A 14,392-nucleotide genomic window follows, 5' to 3' on the forward strand; every position below is an offset into this window, starting at 1 on the left:
GGGTGTGGTGGTGCAAGCCTGTATCCCAACAACTCGGGGGGTTGGGACAAGAGGATATAAAGTCAAGTATGTAGGTAGCCTTGGCAACTTAGTGAGGTTCTAAGCAACTTAGTGAGACCCTGTCTCAAAATAAAAAATAAAAAGGTCTGGGGATGTGGTTCAGTGGTTAAGCACCGTTGGGTTCAATCCCAATAATAATCATAATCATAATCATAATCATAATGTTTTAGTTCTATAAATATTATCACATAAAACAGCATTCAAGAAAATTGTCTTACCTTCAACCTTTGAAAAATTTAAAAATTTGGGTCTGTAATCCTCTAATTCAGTATTTTGACAAGGATGAAAGTCCTTTATTTGATCTCCAGGCATGCAAAATTTAACAATATATTTCATTCTAACCTGATTGGTTTTATATATAACAAATTCATCATCCTAGAGTAAAAAGAAATTAATGGGTGATAAAAACAAAAGCAATTGATAGGCAGATGTTCTCATAAAAGTAGAATTTCACATTTGCTAATTAGAAAATATGGAATCCAGGTAGTAAACAATAATTATTTAAATGAAAGCATATTTAATAAAAATAGGAGCAAAGGTAATAAGGCTATAGATTGGCACTCAAGCTTTTCTTTGATTGTTTTGGGGCTTTGTGTTTATTTTTTGCTGGGCTGGGGATTGAACCCAGGGCCTCACACATTAGACCAGTACTATACAAGTGAGCTATACCTCCAACCCTGCCTGTTTATTGAATAAAAATACCTTAAAATCTGTGGGGATAGAGGCTGTGTCTGAAACTCCATGCACACTGTCATAGCCAGGTGGTGCTTCTGTTAAGGAAAAGTCCTTCTTCAATAAGTCCATACATTTTCCAAGGGCTACATCACAGATGACCAGGAGTCTGGAGCCATCTATCTCTCCTGGGTGTGAGTATTTTATGCTTGTGCTGCATGTAAAAGGAAATAAGCACATATTTATAATTTAGAGCTAAATATCAACAACACTTTGCATAAACAGAAAATAGAGGTTGGGCATTCCTAATCCAAAAACATGAATCTAAAATCTGAAATGCTCTAAAAATCAAAGCTTTCTGAGAATTAACATGATGCCACAAATAGAAAATTCTATACCTTATGTCATGTGATGAGTCAAAATGTTAGAGCACTAAAAATACATAGAATTACCTTTGGGTTATGTGTACAAGATACACATATGTATTCCATGTTTAGACTTGGGTACCATTTCTAAGACATCTCATTATAAATGTGCACATATCCCCAAATCAGAAAAAAAAATTCAAAACACTTCTGGGGCTGGAGTTGTAGCTCAATGGTGGAGCACTTGCCCACTTGGATTCGAGCCTCAGCCCCACATAAAAATAAATAAATAAAATAAAGGTCCATCAAAAACTAAAAAAAATATATATATTAAGAAAAAAACACTTCTGGTCCCAAGCATCTCCAATAAGTAATATTCAACCTGTGTTGTTGAAAAAACTTTCCTGATAGACTACTCCAAATTTTACTGCTATCTCTTCAAAGATTCCTTAGTTGTGCCATGTAGTGCTCAAAGTACTTTGTTCCAAGTGAGAGAATGAATTTTATTGTTCCTCCAAATCTTTGTTAGCCACAAAATATACACATTCTACTATAGTAAATGCCAGACTGGTGAATAAGAAGAAAAAACTTCACCTTATTAATTAGGAAAGATTAGATTGAATTATCCACACTAAAACTCAGAAAGAACATTAAATACCAAGTGAATAAGAACTGGTCAAAGGGAAAGACAGGCATTGTATCCTTCCAATGCCTTCTTGTATTCTCAGAATGCCTCTGAATAAATGAGACATAAAAATTTCAAAAGACACCCAAAAGAGAGATTGATTCTGTTTCCCTTTCTTTGGGAATTAATAAAATAAGGCTTACTATTAGAAATACAGACTACGATGTATTTGGGGGCAATAAAACTTCAGGACACACCATTTTGGGGGGATACTAGGGATTGAATCCAGGTGCTGTGCCACTGAGCTACACTCCCAGCCTTGTTATTTTTTACTTTGAGGCAAGGTCTTATTAAATTGCTGAGGCTAGCCTCGAACCTTTGATTCTTCTTCCTCAACTTCCCAAGCTGCTGGGATTACAGGTGATTTTATGTATTTTTAGTGCTCTAACATTTTGACTCATCACATGACATAAGGTATAGAATTTTTTATTTGTGGCATCATGTTGATTCTCAAAAAACTTTGCTTTTTGGAGCATTTCAGATTTTAGATTCAGCAATGTTGAACCATTCCAACAGAACAGGACACAACTTTTTTTTTAAAAAAAGAGCAAGACCAAACTGTCAGTATTGTTGGAGGACTCTTCTTTGTTCTACTTCCTAAGACTTGTACTAAAAAACAAAAAACGATTTTCCCCACTCTTCCTATGAACTTCTCCACTTCTGTGGGCACTTTTCCTTGTAATTTACAAACATGCCCATCAAACCTGACCTTTGCTTTGATTTCTCACTCTCTATCTCCTTCCTTCTCACCACCTTCTTGACAGATGAGTCCAATGGCCATCTGTTTTCACCTATCAACTGACCATTCCTCTACCCACTGCAATTTGTTCTATTCAAAATAATTCTTTTTAAACGGAGAAAGAACACATATACCCACAAATCATTACATGTCTAAGGCAGGAGGATAAGAGTATTAGACAGACTTCTTTATTTAGACTTCCTCACTGAAGCCATTCTACTGAAAGTCACTGAGGACTTCAATTTTGTTAAATCAATGAAATGCCCAGAAAAACATGGTAACATCTAAAAAATATTACTTTGTAATACTGTATATATGCAAATTTATAATATAAATGTTTAAAGAATAATATTGAGAAGCTCCATATAGTGATTGCTCAGCTTAAGAATGAGAGGAGGTCAGGAGCTGCAGATGTAAAGATTGCCTGCTCTAGGGAAAGAGACTAGAAAGGAAGTGTCTGTCAGATCAGGCGAGGCGGGCAGCGACCAAAGGAGGCAGATTTAAAAGGGCCTCTGAACGAGGCTTCATTGAGATATCACTCCTGGGCAGAACTCGATCAGACCCACAGAATGGACAGGAGAAGGGTCTGAGGAGAAACCAAGTGGAAGCTCGACCAGACTGGACTTTCATGGGGCTCATGGCAGGAAGGGAAGGGCTTGGGACAGGAAAAGGTGTTTTTAGGGTCCCTTGTCCCGTTGGAGTTGGTCAGGGGAGTTGGCTGAACTCCAGGATTGGCCAGGGGGTCATGCTGATTGACAGGCGTTAGTCAGGAGATCTAGCTGATTGACAGGCATTTCCGCTGGCACCTGATTGATGTTCCTTTCCTGCGCGGGCTGCTTTGTTCTAAGTCGCCACTAAGTCACCACCAAGTCACCATCGACCTAACAGTGTCCTGCCTGCATCCTATTTTAGCTGCATGTCCTGTGGCAAGATCTCCTATGTGTCCTCATCTGTTTCAGGATAATAAGAAGAGTTATTCCAAGGCACTATTGTGAGGATTCAGTGAGAAAATATATGTAAAAGCTCTTTGGAGAGTAAAAATATCTAAGATTATTTCAGATATAATTTCCTCAAACATTTATCATAAAAACCCTGCTTCTACATTACACTGAAAAAACTGATTGTTTTCAATGCTTGGTTTTGTGGGTGAAAAGATTCCTGGGGGATGAGAGTGAGTTACACGATTCAGGATAGAACATACTAACCTGAGAGAATCACTGAAATAAATCCCACTGCCAAGATTTCCAATGTCTGTTCTTTGCACGCCATGATCTTCAACTACTTTGGGTAAAAGTAACCCTCTGAAAAGGAAAGCTCATTATAATGACTTACTAGAAAAAAATATTTTATTATAGCTTCATCAATTCAGCAGAGATAGGTGCTAATTAAAAAACATGACATGCATTTTTTAAAAATGGAAAAGTATAGTTTGCTTTTCATATCGACAGATCAACCAGCCACAGATTGAAAATATTCTGAAAAATATATAATTTAATTTGACTGAACATGAGCAGGCTTTTCTTCTTGTCATTATTCCTTAAACAATATAGTACAATGACCATTTATTTATTTATTTATTGGTACTGGGGATTGAACTTGGGGGAACTCGACCATTAAGCCATATTCCCAGACCTATTTTGTATTTTATTTAGAGACAGGGTCTCACTAAGTTGCTTAGTGCCTCACTTTTGCTGAGGCTAGCTTTGAACTCATGATTCTCCTGCCTTAGCCTCCCGAGTTGCTGGGATTATAGACATGTACCACTGTGCCTGGCCAGTACAACAATTAATATAACATTTATAGGGCTCTGGCTGAAGCTCAGTAGTAGAGTGCTTGCCTTGCAGGTGTGAAGCACTGGGTTCAATCCTCAGCACCACATAAGTCCATCTACAACTAAAAAATATTTTTAAAACATAACACTTATATTATGTTTGACATGTCATCTGGAAATGATTTAAAGTATATAGGAGGAGTTACATAGGTGCTACACAAATATGTCATTTTATACAGGACCTTTAGCATCCTAAGATTTTGGTATCTAAAAGGGTCCTAGAAGTAATTTCCTGAGGATAAAAAGGGGTGACTGTAATTCCCCAGAGGAGTTCCCCATGCCATTAAACTGTCACAAGCTATGGCTGGTTTCTCATCACCATCTTGATCAGTGCTGGGCTGCTAGCTACAGCTCCTGCTTCCTCCAGGTGAGGCTCCAGTGTAAAGTGCCAACTGCCTCTTTCCTCTGTAATGAAAGTTAAACCATAGTAATCTCTACAAAGGAAGGTAAAGGAAGACTTCTGTCTTTCATTATATATACATCTATTGAACTTTATACTAGGAAATTGAATTAATTTTATAAAATGGCTTTTGGTTTTGGGTCCTGTATAGAAAGGCCATTTCAGAGATGATTTTTTCCCATATTTTTAACTGGCACATTATAACTGTACATAATGGTGGAATTTGCTGTCATATATTACTAGATGTACAAAGATTATTTTTTTTAAAAAAATTCTTCCATTTTTTTATTTAGTTTTTTTTGGGGGGGGCCTTATATATGCTAGGCAAGTACTCTATCTCTGAGTTACATCCGTAGTCCTTAAGTTTCTTCTTAAGTACTTAATTAAAAGATCTAAATGTACTCATAATTCTCCTTGCCCCTATAACTTCAGTTTCAGCCCTAATACTAAGTGGTTATTCAAAGAAAATAGAAAATTAGAGTTATGCTTTGGATCAGTAACTCACACTATCTCGGCACTCTAATTTCTAGACCTTCTTCTTTTTTTAAATATTGGGCTATACTGAGACTTGATACACATGGAAAAGTTAGGGGATATAGAATTATTTTTATTCATATGAGATGATCTTGAGGGAGCAACACATACCTTTCTAACACATTTTTTAAATACATAATTTAAATTACATACTTAATTATTAAGTGTTTAATTTTCTCTAGAATATAGTAAGTTTGCTGTTTTTAACTTTATTTATTTATTTACTCTGCCAACTCTAAATATCTGCAAGATATCTACTGAACTTTTACTGTAAGAATTAAAAGAAAAACCTTGAGATTACAAAATTGTATTTTAAAACAAAGCAAAACAAAACAAAAAAAATCATTATTAACTGAAGAAATCCTGAAATAACTCAAATGTCCATTGTCAAGAAACTGATTCAATGAATTTTATTATTTATTTATTTACTTATTTGGGTACCAGGGATTGAACTCAGGGGCACTTGACCACTGAGCCACATCCCTGGTCCTATTTTGTATTTTATTAGAGACAGGGTCTCAGAATTGCTTAGCATCTCACTAACTTGCTGAGACTGGCTTTGAACTTGTGATCTTCCTGCCTCTGCCTCCAAGCCACTAGGATTACAGGAGTGTACCACTGCACCTGGCCATGCTTTTAACTTTAAAGATCCACATAGTTTATTTATTTTGTTGGTGCTGGGAATCAAAGACCCATATAGCTAGAAAAACAGTAGGAAAGGAAGTAAAACACTTCACATTTGTCAGTCTGAAATTTTCGTAAAATGAAGATGGTGTACCCTTACCTGGACAAGATTCCTACAATGTTTTGTACAGGAGATCCATGCAACAAGGACCTCACGTTGCCAAGTTTGCTCAAAAATTCTGTAGCTTCATTCACTCTGCCAACTCTAAATATCTGCAAGATATCTACTGAACTTTTACTGTAAGAATTAAAAGAAAAACCTTGAGATTACACAATTGTAAAAAAAAAAAAGCAAAACACAAAAAAAATCATTATTAACTGAAGAAATCCTGAAACAACTCAAATATCCATTGTCAGGGAACTGATTTAATGAATCACAACACAACATATTTTGGAAATACTATGCAGCCATTATAAAATCACATTCTTAGAAAATAGACAACAATATCTTACAAAGTTTACAGTAAAATACATATTTTTCTTCCAAAATAAAAGGGTTTATTGAGCCATGTCAGATTCTAGCCAGAAAAAGAAATGACTGGGTCCTGGGAAAGTTCCCAAAACTATCAGCAACAAGGACGTGTAGCAGCTAGAAAAATGTCCCTATAATAAAGTAGATCACAAAACTTTATGACAGTATGATCCCAAATTTTGTCAATTATACAATATACAGTATACATAGTTTCATTCATATACATATACATAGGTGTATATGTACATGAATACATGAATGAATGAACCCATGTAATCTGTTTTCTATGAAAACATTCACTCATTTAATAAGCATAATCTGTGATGAATATTATTTCCAATGCCTAAAAGAAAGTATAATATTCTTCCAGGTATTGAAAATAAGATAATATAGTCTCTGGCTTCATAGAGTTTACATTTTAATTAGAGAGACAAAGATTAAGTGTTACCAAATACCTTATTTAACAAGAGACTAAAGAAAGCAACCAGATTTAGAGAAAGAATAATTAGAAAAGTTACCCATTGGAGATGACATTTATTGGAATATGGCATAATACAATGTGTATTTTAAGATCTAACTGGGTTGTTATAGGAAAATGGGTGGATGGGTTAAGAGTGGAAAAGAATAGAAGACAGGTGTGGTGCTGCACACCTGTAATATTAGAGATGTGGGAGGCTGAGGCAGGAGGATTGCAAGTTCAAAGTAAGCCTCAGCAATTTAGTGAGGCCCTAAGCAATTTAGCAAGACTCTGTCTCAAAATAAAAAATAAAATAAAATAAAGGGCTGGGGATGTTGACTCAGTGATTAAGTGCCCCTGGGTTCAATCCCTGGTACAAAAAAAAAAAAAAAGTGAAAAATAACATCTGGAAGGGTGTGGCAACAGAGTGGATAGTATAATGTGATCTAGACCAAAGATGGTACAGAGTAAATGAAAACAAGCTAATGGATAAAAGATACTTTGGAGACAGAATGGAGAGAATGTGATGATATGGAAATGAGGGACAAGGTGAGTCTGCAATGGATCCTGGTGTGTGTTATGGTTTGGATATGAGGTGTCCACCAAACATCCTGAGTCAATATAGGAATGTTGAGAGGTATAATGATTAGATAATAAGAGTTGTAAACTAATCAGTGAATTAATTCATTTAATGGATTAATAATTTGCTGGACTAACTGGGTGATAAAGTAGGCAGACAGGGCATGACAGAGGAAGAATGTCACTGGGGGCATGCCTTTGAAGTATATATTTCCTTTGTGCCTTGCATGTTCTCTCTGTTTCTGCTTCCTTGTCATTTTCTGAGCTGCTTTCTTCTGCTATGCTTTTCCGTCATAATGCTCTGCCTTATCTTGGACCCAAAGCAATGGAGTTGGCAACCATGGACTGAAACCTCTGAAACTGTGAGCTCAAAATAAACTGTGATGAAAAGCTGACTAACACAGTAGGCAACTAAGATGGGGAGGCACAGAAAGAGACTGGGGGGTACTGATGGGGAATTGTGGTGTGGGCTATGGAAGGGTACAAGACTTTATTGTACACTTTGTCCCAACCTCATGTTCATTGACATTGTTACCTGGACATTGGCTATGTATACCACAGAACTCAGCAAATGTTATCAATCAGGACATTAATATCAGAGAGTTGACTTACCAGCACCACTAGGTGAAAAGAAGAAAAAATAATTCAATCTACAAAATGTTCTATACCAAAATGTTGATAGTTATATTATCCCTGAATTATCTCTGGATGATGAGGTTTTTGGTGATTTTTAACTTTCTTCATAGTTTTACGTGGTTTCTAATCTTTTAGCAAAGAAAATTACTAGAGAAAATCAATATGAAGAAGTCCACAATGGAGGAGTGGCCAGGACCAGTTCTATGGGGTGGTAGAAAATTAGCTCTCAAAACAATTACAACAAAATCCCTGTGGAATCCCAATTTGTAGCATTTGCTGATTTCCATGGTGCAAATCCTCTCACCATGGTCAATTTTAAACTACTAATGGATTAACAACAATAACAAACAATTCAAAAATTTCAAATTTTTAATTTGACAGTGGTTCTTGTAAGCTGATACATATAGCTACATCACACCACCATTGGATCCAAGGGGTGTGCATGGCTGATAGAGGGTAAAACTGGCTTATGATTATGAGATCTGAGATATCATAAATGCTGCAAGGGGAAAGAAGGACCAGGTCAAGAAGAGTCAGTCCCTTCCTCTAGAACAATCAACTAAATGAGTTTCTGGACCATGACGCTGGGCCCATATTCTCAACCAATAGAATTCTCAGAGGTTGCAACATTCACTGAAGGCTTATCTGAGCAGCTGACCCATCATGTTTATTGTTATTATAGAATGCACATCAGCTTGAGACTATGGGCATGCACAGTCAGGAGGATGTAAATGGAAGTAATATTTAGGAATTCTATGATTCTTGATGTTTACTATGTTTTCAACTGTAATGGCCATGTTAGAAGCTGGCATAGCCATATTCCTATATGTTTAAATCTCAATTTAAGTGGATTTTTTCTGTTAATCCTTTTCAAAGAACAGACTTAAACACCTTTATATGTGTGTTTATTTTATTTTATTTTTTGTGGTGCTGGGGACTGAACTCAGGGCTTCACACATGCTAGACAGGTGCTTATCACTGAGCTATATCCCTAGCCCCTAAAATTTTTAATTTAATCCCCAAGAAGATGAAGTAACATTGAAATCAGAGTGGAATAGTAGGAAGCATTTACAAGCATGGGATACTCTCCTAGGCCCTATTATAAATACAGAAAAATCAACACAATTCACAATAGCTAAACTGTGGAACCAACCTAGACGCCCTTCAGTAGATGAATGGATAGGGAAACTTTGATACACACACACACACACACACACACACACACACACAATGGAACATTACTCAGCATTAAAAGAGAATAAAATCATGGCATTTGCAGGTAAATGGATGGAGCTGGAGAATACAATGCTAAGTGAAGTAAGCCAATCCCAAAAAACCAAAGGCTGAATGTTTTCTTTGATATGAGGATGCTGAATCATAATGACAATGGGGGAAAGCATGGGAGGAATGGGAGGAACTTTAGATAGGGCAAAGGGGAGGGAGGGAAAAGGAGGGACCAAGTGGGTAGGAATGATGGTGGAATGAGTTAGACATCATTACCCTAAGTACATGTATGAAGACATGAATGGTGTGAAAATACTTTGTGTACAATCAGTGACTTGAAAAGTTGTGCTCTATATGTGTAATATGAAATGAATTGCATTCTGCCATTATGTATAACAAATTAGAATAAATAATTTTTTAAAAATTATAAGTATTTATTTATACATATTGTACCAATATTAATTTCCTGGTTTTGACATTGTACTATAATTATATAAGATGCAACCAATAGGGAGAACTGGGTGAGGGACTCAGAAGTCTCTATATTATTTTCACAACTTCCTGTGAATCTGTACTCATATTTAAAAAGAGAAGAAAGAAAGAAAGAAAAACAAAGAAAGAAACCAGAAGTTTTTTGGTGAATTAAATAAATATTTATGTAAAAAACATAAATAAATACAGAAGAAAGTAATCTATAATCACACCAAAGCTATCTTGTTACTGAGGATTAAATCCTCTAGGTAGTTATCCTGATCAGCTCATTAACAGACTCTCAAAGAGTATTACATCATAAAAAGATCCCCAAATAGCAAAATACAGACTGGATGTGTAGCTCAATGATGCAGCACATGCCTGCCATGAGCAGGCTCTGGATTGGATTCCCAGGACCACACATACATACATAAAAATCCAAAGATAGTCCTTCATGCTTACCTGTGATTATTCTGTAATATCTCTTTTCTAACCCAGGAAAATTCTTCAGTATTTGGTTCAATATATTCAATCTTGCATCTCAGAGCTCGGTATTTGGCAAGACAAGATGGGTTGGGTTTGGACAAATGAGTTTCACAGACATTAACCATGTCTCTTATTAGCTATAGGCAGAAATGACACACAGATATAAGAATCACCAGATATCATAGCTAATATTTATATTACATCAACACTTTGTCAAAAAGATTGGGGAAAATCAATTTTCTCCCCAAAGCTTTTCATTAATATTCGCTGTTAGTAGAGTATTACAGTTAATAAAAGTCAGTTATGGTGGTGCACATCTATAGTCCCAGCTACTAGGAATGCTGAAGAAGAAAGATCACTTGAGCCCAGAAGGAGTTCAAGGTAAGCCTGAGCAACACAGAAAGACCCCATCTCAAAAATAAATAAAATAAAATGAAAATTAATAAAATTGCCTTACTGATAATAAAATGTAAATATACATTAATATAACATCATTGTTAATAAGTTGTTTGTAGATACATTATTAATTTAATCCTCATTACATCACTGAGGTAGTTGTCCTCATTGTATAGATAAGGAAAGTGAGGCTCTGAGAAGTTAAATCAGTTATTAGAGATCTCAAAGGGAAGCTGGGTGTGGTGGTGCATACCTGCAATCCCAGTTTAGGATGCTTAGGTAGGAGGATCATGAGTTTAAGACCATCCTGGGAAATTTAGCAAGGCCTTTTCTTAAAATAAAAATAAAAGGGATGGGGGTGTAGCTCAGAGGTAGAGTGCCGCAAGGTTCAATCCCCAGTACCACCAGAAAAGCAAAAGATCCCAGAGCAAGAAGGTGACAGTCATTAAAGGGAATCTCAGATCATTAGACTTCAAGTCCAATGCTGCTTTAAAAATTCACTTTGTGTTCCAAATGCAGGTGCTGTGTAGTCATGTACATAATGATGTTTCATTCAATGATGGACCACTTAATAGTAGTCCCAGAAGATCATAATGGAGCTGACAAATTTCTACCACTGAGTTGCTTAGTGCTTCCCTAAATTGCTGAGGATGGCTTTGAATTCAGGATCCTCCTGCCTCCGGCTTCCCAGCCATTGGGATTACAGGCGTGAGCCACCACGCCCGGCTTAATCATCATATTTTTAAAGAAGTTCCCCTAGCACATTTTATTTTATTTTTTTCCCCAACATATTTTAAATAGTTTATTTCAGAGGTTTACCTGACAGAGATCCTCCTTCTTAGTTAGTAGTCTCAGGTTAACTTCTTCAGTGACTGGATGTCTGTGAGGTATTAATCTGTAGAACTCAGTCATCATCTTTTGCAATTGTTCTGCTGTTTCTCCATTTTTCAGTGCTGTCTTTACTAGAAGGAGGATACCCTCTGCCTTGCTCACCTATAAATAGAAAGTAATATATACTTATTAAAATTAAATCTTGATAATCATAGAAGTGAGGGAACATAAAAAATATCTAAAATAATACTTGAACACATTACAACTATCAGTTTTCTACTGGACAGCTGCTGTTAATTTGGATCTTAAATGTCCCTCAAAGGCCCAGGTGTTAAAGCTTTGTTCCTAGGAGGTGTTATTGAGACATGGTGGAACCTTAAAGAGATGGGGGCTTAGTGGGAAGTGTTTCCGTTATTAGGGAAATGCCTTTGAAAGGGATTGTATGACCCCAGCATCTTCCTCGTTCTTTTTTGCATCCTGGATATGAGGTAAGTGGTTTTGTTTTGATAGGAATTCCTGACATGATGTGCTACCTCACCATAAATCCAAAATGAAGGGACAATCAATCATGGACTGAAATAGCCAAAAGAAACATTTTCTCTTTATAAGTCAATTATCTCAGATATTTCACTGAGGTGATGGAAAGCTAACTCTGTCACCATAAAACAAACGCTAATCTCAATCTGTAACTCAGTTGTGACAATGATGTTATGGGGACTTTTCCAAAACTTGACTCAGCCTAACTAGAAGAAAGAACCAGAGTCTTGTATTTCTATATCTATCAGAGTCTTGTATTTCTATATCTATATGCACATGTATACACATATGTACATATAGATAGGAATACTAATACAACTGTGGGAGACTTGCTTTTCATATGAGAAATGTTGAAAGATGTCAGCATCAAACCAGGAACAAAACCCAACAGATCACATTCCTTATTATACAAGGGCATTATCAACTTTATCCCAGGAAACTCTTTTCTTTCTAAAATAAATTAGTTTAATTCCACATGGGAATATCTGTATTATTTTCATATAAGAACACAGTTACACAAGTTGCACCATTGGGGATATCTTATTTCATTGCTCTTTGAATTTCAATTACATATAATCAAGAAGATATTCACATTTTCTGTTTGTTTTGGGCGCATGCCTGCTTTTCCTAAGACAGTCAAAAGGTGGGGGCTGAGGCATCTAACTGGAGGCCAAGACTTTCCATGTGCCTCAGCCTGTTATAAATCTCTTGGCCCAAAGGATCAGGCTCCCTAATTAGCCAGCACCAATAGCCTGAAACTGTACAGACAGGGGTGTCTAGTTTCCTGGGAAGCTTAGTGCTTCTTTTAGTGTTCCCTTTCCTCAGAATATGAAGAAAGAACAGTCAGGAATGAATTCCAGAACAATCTAATCAGCACACAAATTTGTTTTTAAAGACAGACTTTATTCAAAGAGAGAGAGAGAGAGAGAGAAAGAGAGAGAATTTTTCAATATTTATTTTTTAGTTCTCGACGGACACAATATCTTTATTTTATTTTTATGTGGTGCTGAGGATCGAACCCAGTGCCCCGCGCATGCCATCAGCACAAAATTTGAGGGTGATCATTTAAACTAAGAAACCAGAAAGCCAGTTCATCATGTTCTGTTTCAAAAACATATTTTACTTACATCATTGAGGCTAATCCTGTTCACTGGCTTGAGAAGTGTGTGTTCCAGATGGCCCAGAGCTTCTGCCCAAATCATCTCCACCAAATCACTCACCTCCTGGCTCAGGGTGCTTGAACTAATAACCTCCTCCAAAAGCAACTGCAACAACAAAATAACAAAGGGAATGGGGCTCAGGGATTGAGAACACCAGAGTTCAATTCCTGGACCCCAAAACAAGACAAAAGGCAAAAAACTAACAAAGCTGACAAAGGTGTTAGAAGAAATAATTCAGCATACTCAGCCAGATGTTATGGTTTGAGCATGTTTCCCTGAAAGCTGATGTGCTAAAAACCTAGTCCCCAGTTACAGTGTTGAGGTGGTAGAAATTTTAGGAGGTGGGGCCTGGTGGGAGGTGATTGTATTCAAGGGCAAGTAGAGATTTTTAATTTTCTCAGGGGAAGGAGTCTTGTTTCCCTTTCTACTTTTCTACCAAGCTGTGATGTAACCAAGGGGTCCCTTGCCAGGATGCTGATGTTACGCTGTTTGAACCTTCTGGCCACCAGAATTGTAAGCCACATACACCTCTTTATCTATAAAATACCCAATCTCAGGTTTTTTGTGATAACAGACAAAGACACCGGGTAATGCTTATACTCCAAGTCCCCTCTCTCCATCTCCTCCATATGTTCTTCTGTGAGTCTGTCCTCATCCCCATCTCTTTCTTCCCATTTTATTTTTCCTTGTATCTTTCCCTTTATACTATAAGCTTTGGGTCTGTCAGTGGCATGCAATACTAAGTAACTTGGGAGGCTGAATCAAGAGGACCACAAGTTTGAGGCCAGCAACTTAGCAAGACCTTGTCTCAAAAAAGAAAAGAGAAATTGGGGGACTGAGGATGTAGCTCAGCAGTAGAGCACCTCTAGGTTCAATTCCCAGTATCACAAAACAAGCAAACAAACAAATATCCCATATGTAGTCAGGTTTAAGGGTCCTTGACTCATAGTTTAGACTAGAAATAAATCTTTTAAAAGCCATGAGGGTTCATTGTTGAAATAAGTATGAAGCAAGCAATCAATCTCATGGCTTGTCCTGGAACTCATTTCCCCATCAGCTTATTTTTAAGAGAGAGAGAGAGAAAGAGAGAGAGAGAGAGAGAGAGAGATTTTTTAATATTTATTTTTCAGTTTTCGGTGGACACAACATCTTTATTTTATTTTTATGTGGTGC

The 14,392-nt window shown here is 36.7% G+C and overlaps 1 protein-coding gene across 4 annotated transcripts in view; it reads right to left on the reverse strand.

The window, feature by feature from the left end:
• The window catches only part of Parp4 (poly(ADP-ribose) polymerase family member 4), a 92,993-nt gene that overhangs the window by 61,215 nt on the left and 17,386 nt on the right, over positions 1–14,392 (reverse strand). For all 4 annotated transcript variants that reach the window (XR_011707356.1, XM_027941540.2, XM_071611367.1 and 1 more), the window contains exons 8-14: positions 13,187–13,324; positions 11,511–11,684; positions 10,272–10,432; positions 6,071–6,208; positions 3,727–3,822; positions 763–946; positions 279–435 (exon numbers count right to left, since the gene is read on the reverse strand). Coding sequence is in view for 3 of the 4 variants with exons in the window: in XM_027941540.2 (XP_027797341.2) it covers positions 279–435; positions 763–946; positions 3,727–3,822; positions 6,071–6,208; positions 10,272–10,432; positions 11,511–11,684; positions 13,187–13,324 (1,048 nt within the window). In the remaining variant the exon portion in view is untranslated. The remainder of the gene's footprint in view (positions 1–278; positions 436–762; positions 947–3,726; positions 3,823–6,070; positions 6,209–10,271; positions 10,433–11,510; positions 11,685–13,186; positions 13,325–14,392) is intronic.

This window comes from Marmota flaviventris, chromosome 4 (assembly GCF_047511675.1).
Source record: "Marmota flaviventris isolate mMarFla1 chromosome 4, mMarFla1.hap1, whole genome shotgun sequence".
In the NCBI taxonomy this organism is placed as follows: Eukaryota; Metazoa; Chordata; class Mammalia; order Rodentia; family Sciuridae; genus Marmota; species Marmota flaviventris.